Below are 17,470 nucleotides of genomic sequence, written 5' to 3' on the forward strand. Positions count from 1 at the left end.
GCTACAAGCTTAGGCCACTGAATGTTTTGTTAAATACTGCATGATTGTTCTGCTACAAGCTTAGGCCACTGAATGTTTTGTTAAGTACTGCATGGTTGTTCTACTACATGTTTTGGGCCACTTCTTTAGGCCCCTAAATGTTTTGTTAAATACTGCATGGTTGTTCTACTACATGTTTCGGGCCACTTCTTTAGGCTCGTAAATGTTTTGTTAAATACTGCATGGTTGTTCTACTACATGTTTCGGGCCACTTCTTTAGGCCCCTAAATGTTTTGTTAAATATTGCATGGTTGTTCTGCTACATGTTTCAGGCCACTTTGTGTCATGTTAAGTATGCAAGACAATCCAGTTAAGCTCAGATCAAGTTCAAAAAATATATACATCCTTTGTTTTATGTGCCATATCATGACTGGTACTCCTAATATATGCATTCATGCATAAAAGCAGAGAAAATAACTTAAGAACTTAGCTGCAAATAGTTGAAACCTATTAATATTTTTTTTTTACCTTTGCTAAATTAGTTGACTTTCCAACTCCATTGACACCACAAAAAACCATGACGTAAGGCCTCTGCTGTTGTTGAGCTTCTATCACATCTCGTAAAATGTCAACCCGTCGACGAGGTGATAGCAACTGAACAAGAGCATCAACAAGAGTTGCTTTTACTGTCGATGCAACACCAGTAAAAGTCCCCAAAACTTTACCCTCCAGTCTAGAAGCTACAGATTCACATAGCTTTCCAGCAATATCAGTGGCTACATTCTTAGCTATCAGATAAACAAAGAAAAGAAATTAAACGCAAAAAACAAGATTTGTTTCAATTCTCATTACAATTAACTTTTATCTTACGATTTTATTTTGATTCAAAGTTTTAATTTTTCATCCATTTTATAATTTCAGAAGGTTTAGTTTAATAAAATAATTAACATTCCTTCTCTTTTTTATAAAAAGCTATATTTAAATCTCAAAATGTACTTAACAACTATTTTATAAATTTATGGATTTTTTTAGTAATTTTTATGCTTATAAAGAACAAATAGTATTTAATCCACTTTAGTAGCATTTATTTTCAGATATACATTTTGATATGGAGCTAATAATGATTTGTTCAATATTTTTCCCCTCACAGAATAACTTGAAAATATATAATTAGAATATTAAATAACATTCGTGTAACTTGATTTATTTGTTGCTGAGCATCTGTGCTGTACTCACTGCAGACCATGAAACTTAACTTTATCATTATAAACCTTCTGAGTCACCAGAGAGCATGTAACGGAAAATATATAACTAGACCACGATTCAACCATTACATAATGCTTGTTTCACATAAAAATATATTATTATACCATAACATACTGTTCCATATAGCATGAAAATATGCAATCAGACCGCAACATAACATTCATACAACATGAAGATATGATTAGACCATGACATAACATCCATGTACAATTGCTTTTTATGGTAGGTGCAAATTCTAATAGCAATGTACTACTGGTAAGAAAAAGTCGTCAATTGACTCTTGTCAATTTTGAATGCTTAAAATAATAATAAGTTTTGGTACATGTACACCATGTAAGTTTTTATTATGGTTCTGAGAATGTAAGAATTTAAGTAAACCTTAAAAAACATTAGGTAGAATATCAAACATTTAAACACAAAGAAACACTTCAGTAAGAAATGTACTAGAGTTTTCAAAAGAATATAATTCTGAAGAAACAATAGGTATGGCTATGCCAATAAAACAGAGAGAGTAACAGACAACAGCATTACGTTTACCTTTTTTAAAACTTAAACTGAAAACATTAATACATATAACTACAATAATTCTACCTAAAAATTCACTTGTGCTTTAAGATATTATGCAAAAGACAAATAAATCCTGATTTCATACAACTTACCAATCATGTGATCTCTTAGCTTGTCTAAGATTGGTTCCATGTCTTCACGAGAAATGCTTTTTGATCCAACAAGACCTCGAAACATGTTGAACATACCAAACCCCTTCTCTTTCCTTGAAATGTAAAAATAAAAATGACAAAATTTAAAGTTTATGGGACTGAAGAAGACAGACTTAAATGCTTATAAAAACATTTAGTAATATGGAATCCTAAGGGTTATCACTTTCCGAGAAATCTGGGATAAAGATAATGTTGTTCTGTGCAATAAGAACCTAGGTCTTACAATTAGTACTTTCTGCCAGAACAAAAGGAGTAAGTTTAAGAGTTGCTATTTACATATCAAATCAGTAAGAATATATCACCAAATTCCATAAATATCACAAATGGCAAAGAAATAAAGGGTGAAACTGAGTTAGAGAGTACCTATTTAATTTAGAATTTCTTTTAACATTTAATAAAATACAAAGATTTCATATAGTCATTCTTTGGTTTGATAACTTGCTTTAAAATTATAAAATATATAAATTCTTATAAAAAAAAAAAAAAGCTACATTCATTCACACATACATACATACACAAATATACCAGTGATTTATTCATTTAATTCTTATGTTGAATTAAAAGGATTCATATTTCTTACTTCACCTGAAGTCATCATTTATCACATATTATGAAGATACCAAAAAATATCTCACCCATTTTGTCTAGATTTTGACGGAAATTTTTCCTCTGTTTCAGACAGTTCATCTTCGCTTTCTGAATATTCCATGCTCTTAATGTCTCCTTTCATTTGTCCCACCCAAGCTCGCTGGAAATATTAAGTTTTTCCTTTTAGTCTTGTGCACTGCTAAACGTAGCAAGATCATAAATAATCCAGTAACAACCAGCCAAGAACTAATCCAGTAATAACCAGCCAAGAACTAATCCAGTAATAGCCAGCCAAGAACTTCCATTATCTGTTATGCTTCTATTTAGTATTCTGATTTCAAATGCTAAGAATGGCTATAAAAAATTCAGAACTGTTAAATCCTCAAAACAATAATGTGTAATAAACATAAACATGTCTACACACACATATATATTACCACCATCAATTTCTACCTGGATGAAAACAATAAGAATACGTAAAATATTTGTATTTTAGTTTAACAGGGAAGCAAAATGAGAGGTACAGCCCACTCGGCCTCCTTCATCTCAATGTCTATACTAGTCTACACATATATTACCACCATCAATTTCTACCTGGATGAAAACAATTAGAATACGTAAAATATTTGTATTTTAGTTTAACAGGGAAGCAAAACGAGAGGTACAGCCCACTCGGTCTCCTTCATCTCAATTATCTTGACTAGTAAATAGCAAACTCAATTTGACTAAAGCTTTCCACAAACACACAATTTAAAAGTTAAACCTGACTTGCAGTTGAGACTGGAATTTTTAAGTAATAATAAAATCTTCCACACTTTATTCAATTTTATGTTAAAGAAATCCAATGAGTTATTAAACAATTCCTGGAAAACTTTGTAGTTGTTTTACTCTAAATTTTGTATTAATTATTCAGAACATTTAAAAAAATTATAAACTTACAGTCTCTTCATTCAAATAGTCTTCAGAACCAGTCCCTTCTTGTCTAATTTTAGGTTCTTCACTGAAGTCTAAAAATTGGGCATCTCGACACGTACCACTATTATCCCACACTCGTGGTTTCTTGGTTTTATTTTCTTTGGATGAAGGGCTTTTTCTGTACAGTGGTAAACATATTTGAATTGATCATTATTGGAACAATTTCTGTTCATATACCTTTGGAGTATATTTTGATGTTGAATATACTTATAATATTTAATATTCTAAGAAAATAACTTGAACGATGTTAGTTTTTTACAGAACTAAATTACTCAGAGTAATTTTTAGGAATTGGCATTGCTAGGAATTCAAGAAATACAAGTATTCTTTACCAACCCTTTTTTAAAACATTCGTTGCAATGTGCCCCACCAGTGGGTTGCAACCAACTTTTAGTTATGGACTGCATGACACACTGGTGGATCACAGAAAATTCAAAGCCAAATTTCTTTTGTTTTGGTCACTGTGACTGCTAATTCACACCTCTTGAATGCTTTATTTTATTTATATTTAACTTATTATGTGACAGCAAATATGGTAATGTTCTAATACTGTTACCAAAAACACAATCATGTGGTCCCAACATTACACTCTAAATAACATGCTAACCTGACAACATTACACTCTAACTTTAGAATGTAATGTTGTCAGGTTAGCATGTTATATAAAATGTAATGTTGTCAGGTTAGCATGTTAGTAGCATGCTAACCTGACAACATTACATTCTAAATAGCATGCTAACCTAACAACATTACATTCTAAATAACATACTAACCTGACAACATTACATTCTAAATAGCATGCTAACCTGACAACATTACATTCTAAATAGCATGCTAACCTGACAACATTACATTTTATATAACATGCTAACCTGACAACATTACATTCTAAATAGCATGCTAACTTAGTGTTTGTACATTTTTACCCTAAGAGTTTTAACTCTAAATGTACCTAAATTATCTCCTTGGATAATACAACGACAACTGAAGGTTTAGGTATATTCAAAGACCATAAATGCTATACAGCATGATAAAAACTAAGCATGGGTATCATAGAATAATTTAAAACCATACGAGGTTGTTGGCCCCTTCACTTTTTCTTAACAATAATCAAGTCAGACCTTTTTTTGCCCCCTCCCATGTTCTGTCCATGTTTAAAACAGTTTTCATTATATCACAAACATTATTTTAAAACAAAAAATAGGAATATCCACAAATTAAACAGTTAACAAAAAAACACAATATAATTTGTCTATAATAAAATGAGTTCACAGTTAGGTGCACACGTATTACCAGCCTAGTTACGATAACAAATTAACAGGGTGAATGAGTCATGATTTTCATTTTTACAACTTACTTTACTTAATATATACATTTATTTTTTTACAAATTTAATTAGTAACTTGGAGGGAACCTTGTCAAAGTAATTTGAGTACATTTATAGAGAAAGCTAACCAGCAGTTATATCATTATTCTTTTTTACCTTATAACTACTTACGTTTTATCAGACTTCTTTGGTTTTCCTTGCATTTTTTCAAACATCTTTTGTCTGTTTTTTATAATGATCTCAGAATCCACTTCTCCATTTAACACAACACTGTTCTTCTCAGTGAATCCATTTTGTGTAGCTCTCACACAAGATTTTGGAGCTGTTTTGTTGTCTACAAACAAAGAATGTGCATTGTTTTGAACAAAATACAAATTCAACAAATTACAAGTGTTTTGAAGTAATCACTCATAAATTTCTTTTTCAGAGTACATAAAATTACAAATAAGTAAGTTCCAAGACATTTAAGGAATTTTGTTTCTAATCAGATGTTCAGTTTATTAGCTCTATCTAGCATTATGCTTCTTAAGCCAAGTATAGAACAACAAATGCTGAAGAGCACATCTGTCAAAATGTACATATTTCATATCAATACCTTAGTTTTGTGTATGTTATCTTTTAATACACGTACAGTGGTCCCCTCGCATAACAAATTTAATTCGTTCTACGAAATCCTTCGTTATGTGAGTATGGGAAATATATGTTAAAGGCCTAATTTGTTCCAAGACTATCATAAGTTCACCTTTTGAACCTTAAAAACATAGTTAAAAAAATTAAAACATTAATATGTATTTGACAAATGAACATTATAAGAACATGGAAAAGAATTGAACCATAGAAGAATCCATAAATAAAGCATAAAAATATTCATACAGTAAAATAATTCTTGCCTTAGGCTAAAAAGATGACTGGCTTAGTGGGGTGGGGGGTGATTGAGGAGTTTTGGTAGGAGAATGTTCTTCCATTGTTACCTCTGGGGTTTGTGGGTGCTGCAGGAAGAAGGATTTTCCAAGTTGCTGGATGTTGATGGCTCCAATCTTGGCTTCTTTCTAAAGAAGCTGTCAAGAGTTGATTGCTGTGCTGCCTTTCCCTTCTTCATTAACAACTTCTTGAAGTAGGATGCAACTTTGTCATCAAACTTACAGATTTGAAGCTCTGTTTGTTCTATGGATTGATGTCTGCTGACATATTTCTTGACAGTGTCCCAAGAGTTTAAAAGTTCATTCAGCTGTGCAGTTGTCAAGGCATCCTCTTCTCCTTGTTCCTCCTCCCCACTGTCATAATCAGTGAAGCTGTCCAATTCTTGCAGGTCCTTTGTGGTGAGCTGCCAAGTATGAGGATTAACAAGGTCTTCCACATCATTCTGGTCCACTTCTAGCCCCATAGATTCACCAAGTGAGAAAATTTCTTGTTGTACAGAAGCAACATCTTCAAATCCTTCAAAGTCTTGCTGGACTGCTGGTGAAAGAGGTCTCCATACAGCATTCAAGCAGCGTACTGATACTTCTTGCCATGCTAAGACAATGGTCATTACAGCCTCCAGAATGCTAAATTGAGTCTTCCAAATTCTTTCAATGTTAGGCCCTCTTCATGTGAAAAACACTTGTGGAAAACAGTCTTGGTGTAAAGCCTCTTGAAATTGGCTATCATTTGCTGGTCCATAGGCTGGATCAAAGATGTGATGTTAGGAGGCAGAAACTTTACTACGATGAAAGGAAATTTGGTTATCAAAGAGGAAGCAAGTTCAGGGTCATGGCCAGGTCCATTGTCCAAGATTACAGAGCATCCACTTCCATCTCGTTCTTAATTAGGTACTTCTACAAAGATGGGCAAAAAACTTCAGAAGCCCATTCATAAAACAACTGCCTGGGCACCCATGCCCTATGGTTGGATTTCCAATAGACCCCCAATCCACCCCTGATGACTTTTTGTTGCTTAAATATCCCTTGGATTCTCAGAATGGTACACATGCATGGGTTTCAATCTGAAATCTCCTGATGCATTAGCCCCAAGCAACAAGGTAAGCCTATCTTTTTGGGGCTTATAGAGTGGCAAAGCATTTTCTTCCTTGGTGACGTAAGTTCTCCAGGGCATCATTTTCCAAAAGAGCCCAGTTTTATCTGCATTAAATACTTGCTGGGACAAATAGCCTTCCTCCTCCATTAATTCAGCAAATTCCAATTGGAATTTTTCTGCCACCTTTTTATCTGCACTGGAAGATTCACCATGCCCAACCACAGAATGGATCTCACTTCTCTGCCGCCTCCTTATCTGCACTGGAAGATTCACCATGCCCAACCACAGAATGGATCTCACTTCTCTGCCGCCTCCTTATCTGCACTGGAAGATTCACCATGCCCAACCACAGAATGGATCTCACTTCTCTGCTTGAACTTTTCAAACCCACCCTTGTTTACCTGGAAATCTTCAAAACTGAACCAGAGGATTGAGTTGATTCATGTTTAAAGTGATCAAAATTGGTTTTAGCCTTCTCACAAATCATACTGCTATCCATGGACTCACCTCGCATGTGCATATGACAAATCCAAAGCAACAGCAGTCTTTCCATTTCTACAATTCTTTCCCTTCCTTTAATGACCCTGGTTGAGGCATCACTCACTTTGGTAGCTTTAATTTTCTCCTTATTTAGGAGCATGGTGGAAACTGTTGATTGGGACAAGCCATACTCCATGGAAAGCATACTTGTTTTGTCCCTTTTTCTGATTTCACAACATTTTCCTGCTTTATCTTAAGGGTTATGCAATTCCTACTCTTCTTACACTGTTGTGAATTACCTTTAGGGGCCATTGTGATCACTATATATATATATATATATATATATATATATATATTCACGTTTAAATTGATAAATTCAATAAAATTACAGAGTCTACAAGAGAGCTCTTTGCACAGCCACAAAAAAGTATGTAAACAAAGACAGTCTGGCTCCAAATGCTCATAAATGGGCATCGCTGATTAGTTGAGGACTGCCAAGTTTGGTTAGAAGCACTCTGATTGGCCGAAATTGGTGCAATTTGTTATGTGAAAAATATTCGTTGCATGAGTCAATGGGGCCTATGGGAGGTGATTCGTTCAGCGGAAATTTATTATCTGATGGCTTCGTTATGCGAGGGCTCAGTGTATTATGAAAGTAAGAACAGAGCAATTAAACATTTATTCTTCATTGTATAAACTTATTTTATTTGTTTCAAAATAATTTAATTCAGAAGGAAACGAATATTATCTTTAAAATATCTGATGGTAATTAACAACCCTGTTAACAAAGAAACATTCGTAATGACCTTTTGTTAGTAATTATTAGATGCTAATATGATGAAATAGCATCTAAAACCATAAATGTTTTGGTGTTACTATAGCATGCGGTCTACACAGAAACTATCATCATCATCACCACTTTAATGATTCATTAAACAATTTCTTGCTAAATAATTTATAACTATCCACATTTTTTTCAGCATATAATAAAAATAATTTAATAAGTTGTGTGTTCCAATTGTGCTAATTTTGATTGTTGGAATATATTTCATTCTGATTATATTTGCCCCAAGAACGTTATGTAATGGTATTTTGTACTATATTAGTTTAAAATTATTATTTATAATAAATGGCACCATTTGCAAATAAACGAAACTTAAAACGGTGATGATGATGATGATAGTACCTGTGTAGACCACATGCTATAGTGTAAATATCTTTGTAGACCACTCACTATAGTAGCACCAATGTTTTCAGCATTTTTGTTTTCACAAGAAAGATATTCTTGAGCCTGTGGGAAATATTTGAATTGATCTTGTAAGTAATTGATTCATGTAGATATTAAATCCTTGTTCCTTGATTGTAAACAAAGTTTGAGATTAAGAATGGATAAAACACAAGGACCAGACAAGGTTTCAGAAGGAGGTCAAAGATTAGATATACAAGCATTGCCCTTTTGTTTTGTGTTAGATCAAAAGACAGTGGGCAAGTGTCTGGTGGTTGTAGAGTTACTAATGTCACTCCTATTTTTTAAAGGAGATAATAAGTTACCTTAGAAATTTTAGGCCAGTTTCTTAATTATTTTATGGGACAAATTCTAGTTTGATAAAAGAAGTTTCACAAAATAATTTAGTGAAATATGATATTATTAAAGAAATACAACATTGATATTGAAGGTAAATCTAGCCTCACTAAATTTTTAACTTTCACTGGGGTATTACTTGCTACCTACAATTGGAATTGGTGTACTTAGAGTTTCAAAAAGCAGATTTTTTTTTCATGGATTTTAATTATAGGATAAAACCACGTTATTACATCATGAATCCAAAATGACCAACATTCTAAAAATGAAACTCAGGTGAGAAATCGCTTTTGAGTGTAAGGTTATTTTAATACTATTTTCAAAAACCTTCATGGGACCATTCTGGGCTTTTAAATTCTATGTCAATTTTGTCTCTTCCATTCTGTAAAAAAAAATCAAACCTTGAAGTTTATTTTAGCTCTTGAAGTTTCCAGTTCTCATATTTGTGGAGCTCTCCAAATATAACCAAAATAATTCCCAGTAAGTTTTAACATTTTGCATGTAACTGGAAGGTTTGTTTGTTTTGAATTTCGCGCAAAGCTACACGAGGGCTATCTGCGCTAGCCGTCCCTAATTTAGCAGTGTAAGACTAGAGGGAAGGCAGCTAGTCATCACCACCCACCGCCAACTCTTGGGCTACTCTTTTACCAACGAATAGTGGGATTGACCGTCACATTATAACGCCCCCACGGCTGAAAGGGCGAGCATGTTTGGTGGGATGGGGATGCGAACCCGCGACCCGCAGATTGCGAGTCGAGCGTCTTAACTGGAAGGTGTTTGATACTTATTTTACATTTATCAGAATTGAAATAGAATAAGAAAAGATCAAACCACCATGCTATTGTGTAAGTTATATTAACTAACCTAAGTAAACAGTAATTTTTCAATTGGACATTATAAAATAATTCACTGACTGATTTCAAAACGAAATATAAATATTAGGTATTTTACAAGTTAATTTTACATACTGTCATTTTTTCCTTTCAGTGACTCTTTATTCTCCTTTCCTTTTGAAGTAGGCTTTGGTTCCTTCTTATTCTCTATCATGGACGCTACAGTTTTCTTAGATTTCAGTGATTCTTCAAACGTACGCATCTTTTTTGGCTGACTTGTTACTATGCGACCATATTCTTCTGCAGACGCTAAGATCTTTAGTAACACAGAATATAGTAGAAACATACTGATTATCCATAGATAAAAAGGTTGCTCAGAAAAAAAAAAGAGAAACACTATAAATCTAATTCAAACATGTGAGTGACATATTTCTACATTGTTAATTTTTATAACTGCAGCAATACAGTCACTTAAAGCCACGACTTCCACAGCCCTACATGTTTGTATTAAAGTTATAACACACCAGTTCTTGAAGATAGCGACAAACTTAATAACTGTACAAGTTTACAAACTACAATAATATATATATATATATATTCAAAGTAATCTGTTAGACTTTTTGTTATTATACATAATATCTAAAATCTCAGTTTAAAATTTCGTTATTCCCCATTTATATTACATGATATTGAATATGTGAATGCACAGTTAATATAAAATTAATCAGCTTTTTATAACGTTTAAAACTCAAAAATCAATTATCAGCGAACTATAACGTTTGGTATTTAACCTAATGAGATGATAGGGAAGGCAATGATCGTCACTAGGAAGAATTGATGACCACAATTTACTTTTGCTTGCATTCCTATGACATTATATACAGTTAAACAAAACTATCCAATTTTTAACACTTGCACTTGGTCTGTTAAAGAAGCAGGCACTTCATGATATAACTTCACATGACCTTTACAGCCGAAATCAACAAAGGTCATAAGTGAAGAATATTTTGGATATGTGTATGGAAAATGTCCACTGATAACTCAATTACTAAAAGTATCTTCTGAAATGTCTTAAACGTGCATGGAGTTTGTTTCATTCCAAACTTCTCTTTCTTGAAATGTCAATATGTTCCACACTGATTAGTACACAATCCTTTTTAACATCTTATCAGCATCCAATAAGCATCGTTGCAGCATGATCCTATACAATCACTCCTTTCATGCTGATATGATCTTAATGCTGTACTAGTGTTGCTGTAGTAAAGCTTTACACGAGTAGTTCTTACAATCGATTAAATGGTTAGGAGCCATTTTTAAAGACACAATGAATCCTGCCATGCTAAATGTTGGTTTCATTCAGTTTCCAGTATGCACATTGTACTAACAATGCCCCCTAGTGGACAGTTATTTTCAGCACTGGAACTACCTTTCCTATCATTTCATTAGTTCGTCTAGTGAATATCATAGATATCTAATAACTAGTTCTTTAGATGCGATTGTCAAAATAGGTCAAATAACTTCATAACAGCTCCATACATTTATTTGTACATAAACATTTAAGTTGTTTTCAACAGAGTAAACAAAAAATATTGACAAGGATATGTCACATTTATTTATGTACCTTAACATAACTTATTTTTGTGAAAGTTTTTTTTATTCTGCACAGGGTTTACCCATTATTCATGTCTGATTAAATGCATCAACTAATGCTTTTGAGCCTAAAAAGATTAGAAATAAGCCTCATAATATTTAAAGTTTGAAATGAGACAAAACTATTACAATCTTATATTCATACTAACATTTTTTTCTGGTATCTATGAGTGAATATTAAACATTCTGAGCAGACTTTATCTTCAAGTGATAAAATACTGCATAGTGACTAATAGTTCTGTTAACAAATAAAATTTAGTTTCATTGTACAATTGACCAAACTTGCAATTAATCCAAATTTATCTAATAAACAAATATATAAAACATACCTTTTCAAACTCATTTCCAAAATCAAAATTTGAAAAAAATTGGCCGTTTTCCAAGTCCTCCTTAAATTTATCCCGAAATTCAAGATGAACATCATCTAAAAACTTGTCAATATATGACAATTGCAGGATTTTCTGGTAGGCAACCTGTAAACAAGGGGAAAAAGTGGCCACATTTGAAAAATTCTTCAGAGGACTACATGAACTTTTTGTGAAATGGTATGGATAACTAATAATGTATTTCTTTGAATGATCTAAATGAAACTTTGATTCAATGATTTGAATGGATTTACAACTCAAAAGTATATGAGAAGTTGCACATACAGGAAATTTAAAATATAAAAATCAATGACAAAAGATATTGTTAAATTTAAACAATATCTGTTTACTAATCTTTCAACAACAGAAAAACTGCCAAAGATTAAAATAAAAACTGTAAATTAATGTAAAAAAAGTGTTCATATAACCGAGATGTATATAGGGTTAAGAATAACTCTCAAAGACTCTTCAATTAAACCCAAAATAAATGCATAGTTCAGTTCTCATTAGCCATAATTACAAAAGAAGATGTATGACAAACGTTCCTATAAATAATAAACAGTTGCTTGTCACAAACTTACCATATTTACAGTCTCAGCTTTAGGAAATTATGAAGGTCTGGAAATTGTAGAATACTTGTTCTAACTCAAGATGTTTCAAAGAGTTCATGAAAAGACTGCCCATAGTCGAGATGTGTGTTAGAATGGGTGACCTAAATAAGTAACTTCGTTCCATCTGTGGTAGTTCTAATTGTTAAAAAGTGCCTTACTAGAAATACTAGTGAATAGAGCAATCGAAAGGCCCTGGGTTGAAAACATCCAGGAAAATAATAAACATGAAATTAACACACTCCAATGTCTTACACACAGTTGTGACATTTGTTGAAATGGGTGACCTAAATATGATGAGTAACTTGTTTCCATCCACTTATTTCTCATATAAGTATTTCTATAGTACATGTATATGCTGAAAAGGAAATTACATACAAACCTTAACAGACTAAGTAAGAAAAGTATACTTATGACAAATGCTTTTATGATAATTATATATATATACATACACACACAAATAAATAAATACACCAATGTATGTATAGTTACCACAAAAACCAGCTCAAATTCATTATCCAGTTTGTATTCGAGAGTGAGTCCATCATGCTCAAAACTGGGCATTCCACTTCTCTCCTACAAAAAATAATGGTTCAAAGACCCATAAAACTGACTGTAAAGAAAACAAAACTGGCAAGACAGTAAATAATGGGGAAATTGGTCAGTTATAAGTAGCAAAAGTGTAAAAGTTATCTCTAGATGAAAAATATATGGTGTGTGTAATTTTAAGCTATACACAGTTTTAATGTCCAAAATATTTTCTTATTAGTTATATCTACACTTACGAATGTTACTTGTATTGTTGTTAGTATGTGCGTGTTGACTAAGATTTTAGTTTCCTAGCATACCAATTGATAACGTCAAATATATTTTAGCAAGTTTGTTATACCAGATTATCTTAATTTAAAAGAATGTTACTTGTATTGTTGTTAGTATGTGCGTGTTGACTAAGATTTTAGTTTCCTAGCATACCAATTGATAACGTCAAATATATTTTAGCAAGTTTGTTATACCAGATTATCTTAATTTAAAAAAAAAAACTCAATCTTGCCCCCCTACTCCAAATCCTCCTCCTCTCAAGCAAAATATTGTGAAATGAGGTTTCAATTTAACCACTCCAACCCTGGAATCATTCTGCTAGCTTTTTTTCAAATCCTCTCAAACAAATCAACATTGTTTCTTAAACACAGCACCAACTATAATATTCCCAGTGAGGTTCTGAAAAATACTTTCTAGAGTAATTCAGTTACCTTCTTCCACTTCTACTAAATATTTCTGTGTATAAAACTTGCAGTCCAGTTTGACTTATTAACAGTTAAAGTACACGTCTAGAAGGCTTATAATAGTTACATCCAGATATGTTTCCAAGAGTTATCTAAGCAAGGCTATAAGAAGCTTCCCTAGTCAAAATACTGTTCCAATTTACCTGACATAGTTATTTTCTTGTAACATCAAGGTTAGCAGTTTTAAGATTTGGAACTAAAATAAACTTTGTATTCACATACAATAAAACCTCAAACCTACGTATAATTCATTATGTAATGGTCACTGACTCCCATATGTTCCCACACCACAACCATTTGAGCAATATCCAATCACCAAATAATACTAAATCATAAATAGTCATACCTCTATTTTGTTTTCCAAACTAGTTGGTGAAGAAACATGCTGCATGAAGCATACACAACCATCACCTTCACTGTCTAACTACATATAATAATATCTAACATTTCTAAAGTTAAAATTGTCTACAACCAGATGAAAGTATTTATAATTCTCCTATAAAACAACTCAGCAGCCTCTTGACCTTATTTGGTGGTCTGTAGCAATTTAACACTAACCTCCAGTTCTTATATTCACAGATACACTGTAAACACACTAACTAAATCCATACTAACCTTTTTACTATACTCCCACTTAATTAGCACCTTCATATAAACAGCCACCCCTCCTTTTTGAAATTATCTACTATTACTGAATAACTTGTACCCAGAAATTTCAAAATTATTTCTAGCATCATAGATTTCCATGTTTTGGTAATCCTCATAATGTCAAATTCCTTTGCCCGGACTGAGGCCCTGAATTCATGAATTTTACTTTTGTGTCCTTCTTACAAACAAATAACAACACTTAAAACTGTACTTCATCCCTGAACTCCTCTATCATTCCTATCAAACTTAACCTCATCATCCCTGTATTCCTCCATCATTCCTATTAAACTGAACCTCATCATCCCTCAACCTAACTACCTTTACAGATACAATCTTCACTGCACATACTAGAAACTGTGCTTTTTTTATATATACTCCCCAAATCAGCATTTATTCACTCACCACTCTATAACAATAATTTAAAGCCTCATAAGTAAAATTTGAACCCACAATTCCACAGAATTTTTTTCTCTCCAACAAACAGATCCTATAAATTCACCCACCTAACCTTCTCCAAATGACACAGATTTAAATCTATCACTTAGTCCTATAGTCCAACATAGAACCTCTTCAACACAATTAAACCTTAACAACACACCTGATAAAATCAACCTAAGACTCTAAACTTAAATGTCTGTATTAATTTCTGTACTTTTCCAGAAGCTCCTCTGGCCTTATATTTCCTACATTGTAACTACAACATGTCCTATAAAAATAATATCCTTACTGGCCCCCTCATAACTACATCATCAAACATCTCAACTAAATTATTCACTCCAACTGCTACATAACACACCCAAATTATTCTCTCTCAGTTAAACTCAGACATTTAACCAAGAAATCAATAAAAAATGTTCAACACATTCGTTTATTAACAAAAAAAAAAAGAGACAAAAATGGCCCATGGTCTTTGTTTTGTATACTTTTAATGAAAAGTTTCTGGTTTATATACATAATGCAGAAGACATAATATGGTTGAAAGTTTTGCACTAAATTACAAAGCAATTAACTTCCTAGTATAAATAACTGCCAACCCACTCCTTAACCTATCACTGTTCAATAATTTATATACAGTTAACCAAAGCCTAAGTAATCACCATTATATCAAAATCCTTCATCCCACCTAAATACCTGAATTCACCCATTTTACATATACTTCTAATGTGTGAACAATAGCACTTAAGTCTATTAACATACGAAATAACCTACAGAGAGCAACTTTTATTGACACTGAATGCAAGGGTGTAAACAAAAATCTTAATAAAGTCAGAGTAAGCAGTTTTTACACTAATGGTATAACTTAAAAGCAGTGTGATGTACACAGAATTTTGCAGATTGTTTGGACTGTGGTTCCATAAGTAAGGTATTTTATATTATTTCTTTATTGTTACTTTCATTAAAAGTAAAGATTAGAATTTTTAATACATCTAATTTTAATTACTTTAGAATCCTGTCTTTTATTACAGTGATTGTTTTTATTGTACATATGCATTTAGGACTAGCCTAAATCTTCTAAGTTGTACAAACATCATGAGATACTATTGGAATTTGGGCCAAATTATTGTTAAAAGCATTCAACTGATGAATCAATACATTCAAATCTTTATAAGTAAAAATGTAACAAAAATATATTTAGTTGGTTATATTCATTAGCAGGCTGATTTTTAGTTTTGCTCAAAGTTGGTTGCTTGCTCTGACCAGACATTAATATTAGTTAAGTTCATTATCTAGTTCTTAAGAAAGAGCAAATACAGACAAAAGCAAATAAAATATTATGTTCAAGAATCTCGTATTAGTAGTAGAAAACTCACCCAAGAAGTCTAACATACGCACAGGTCCTTAGGTCTTGATTACATACATAGGTGTGAAAAAAAAAAAAGAGTTTGACTATTTTGAAATTCCTACCTTTATTTGAGGCACACTAATATAAATGGTGGACCAGATCAAGAGGTCATATCTAGGATTATGTCTGGTTAGGATGCATGAAGCCAGTATTACTTTTGGCACTAAAATCACTAAGCTTTTTGTTTACCCCCACCCCATTATCTTTAAGTAAAATATCTTGAATCATTGATAATGAATTTTTCGGTTTTACATTCCAACTTCCAAGTTAGAAATTGATTCCCCCATTGTCCAACACTACCTTCATTTCTAACCTACCATAGTTCATAAATTAAACAATTTTCAATTTAAAGGGTAAAAGAGTGATAAGCGTTGTCCTAGAAATTACATGATACTTAGATTTACTCTCACACTTTAAATTTAATAACACTCATTAATAGCGAAAAACATTTTGGAGTCAGACTCAGAATACTCAGCGACTTGAGTGATGTAATTAGATTATCACTAACCTCAACTTTCAAATTTCACTTAAGTAACACAGTTTTATCCTTTCTAAATTATAAATACTATACTATAAGTCTAACTTCTAGTTCTAGGTGGTTTTAGTAGTTTTACTTTTGGTAATAGTATTAGTAACAAACCAATTACATACCTGAAGCAATACGCTTCGAATTAAAGCATTTACTGATGATGTAAAAAACTGTGAAGTTCCATGAAAACACCATAATACGATTCCACTCTTACTAAATATCGTAAAAAAGTCCAACATACTGGAATACTACGAACAATGACTATAGTCAAAAACTTATTTAAGCTCTAACTTTAGTATTTTATCTTAACTTTGCCTTTAAGTTTAGGCTCTAAGCCTGCCATCTATGATCTAGAATGTGTGATACTGGCACGTGTGCATTAGAAGTTGAACATTTGATATATATATATTGTTATGTCTCTGTTCGTTTGTTAATTTCCCGTAAAAATTTTTTCCGAAGAACTTCAGCGATACAAGTTCTTTTTTAAATAAAACTAGTTTATTCTTTCTCAATACAGCTTTGCAATATCTTTAATTTCCACAGTCACTTTAACATAAACACACGCTATAATTCACGACGACTCACGCAGTTTACTTACGGTCACTACCGCTCACTTGACTCAATTATCTGTCTCTATCTGCAATTATATCTCCGCTTTATTTGCCGGGCTTATATACTAAAATAGAGGGCGCCTCGAAAAGACTAGAGTTGCCAAGAAAAGTCATGATCCTTCTAGAAACTCATGACATGTTACTAGGGTCACGTGACTTCCGCTGTCG

At 32.4% G+C, this 17,470-nt stretch overlaps 1 protein-coding gene across 3 annotated transcripts in view; it reads right to left on the minus strand.

Annotated features, from left to right (window-relative positions):
• Nucleotides 1-17,037, minus strand: part of LOC106470805 (signal recognition particle receptor subunit alpha-like) — a 27,930-nt gene extending 10,893 nt beyond the window's left edge. The window contains exons 1-10 of one of the 3 annotated variants that reach the window (XM_022399447.1): nucleotides 16,814-16,863; nucleotides 16,131-16,164; nucleotides 12,881-12,964; nucleotides 11,745-11,888; nucleotides 9,901-10,081; nucleotides 5,026-5,188; nucleotides 3,492-3,645; nucleotides 2,600-2,712; nucleotides 1,905-2,017; nucleotides 508-767 (exon numbers count right to left, since the gene is read on the minus strand). In XM_022399447.1, the coding sequence (XP_022255155.1) occupies nucleotides 508-767; nucleotides 1,905-2,017; nucleotides 2,600-2,712; nucleotides 3,492-3,645; nucleotides 5,026-5,188; nucleotides 9,901-10,081; nucleotides 11,745-11,888; nucleotides 12,881-12,952 (1,200 nt within the window). In that variant the 5' untranslated portion in view covers nucleotides 12,953-12,964; nucleotides 16,131-16,164; nucleotides 16,814-16,863. Of the gene's footprint in view, nucleotides 1-507; nucleotides 768-1,904; nucleotides 2,018-2,599; nucleotides 2,713-3,491; nucleotides 3,646-5,025; nucleotides 5,189-9,900; nucleotides 10,082-11,744; nucleotides 11,889-12,361; nucleotides 12,693-12,880; nucleotides 12,965-16,130; nucleotides 16,165-16,813 lie in introns of those variants that run through there. The other 2 variants (XM_013931372.2, XM_022399448.1) reach the window with 2 other exon arrangements.
• Nucleotides 17,038-17,470: the final 433 nt, after the last annotated feature.

The sequence above is a fragment of the Limulus polyphemus genome, unplaced genomic scaffold, assembly GCF_000517525.1.
Source record: "Limulus polyphemus unplaced genomic scaffold, Limulus_polyphemus-2.1.2 Scaffold4227, whole genome shotgun sequence".
Taxonomy (NCBI): domain Eukaryota; kingdom Metazoa; phylum Arthropoda; class Merostomata; order Xiphosura; family Limulidae; genus Limulus; species Limulus polyphemus.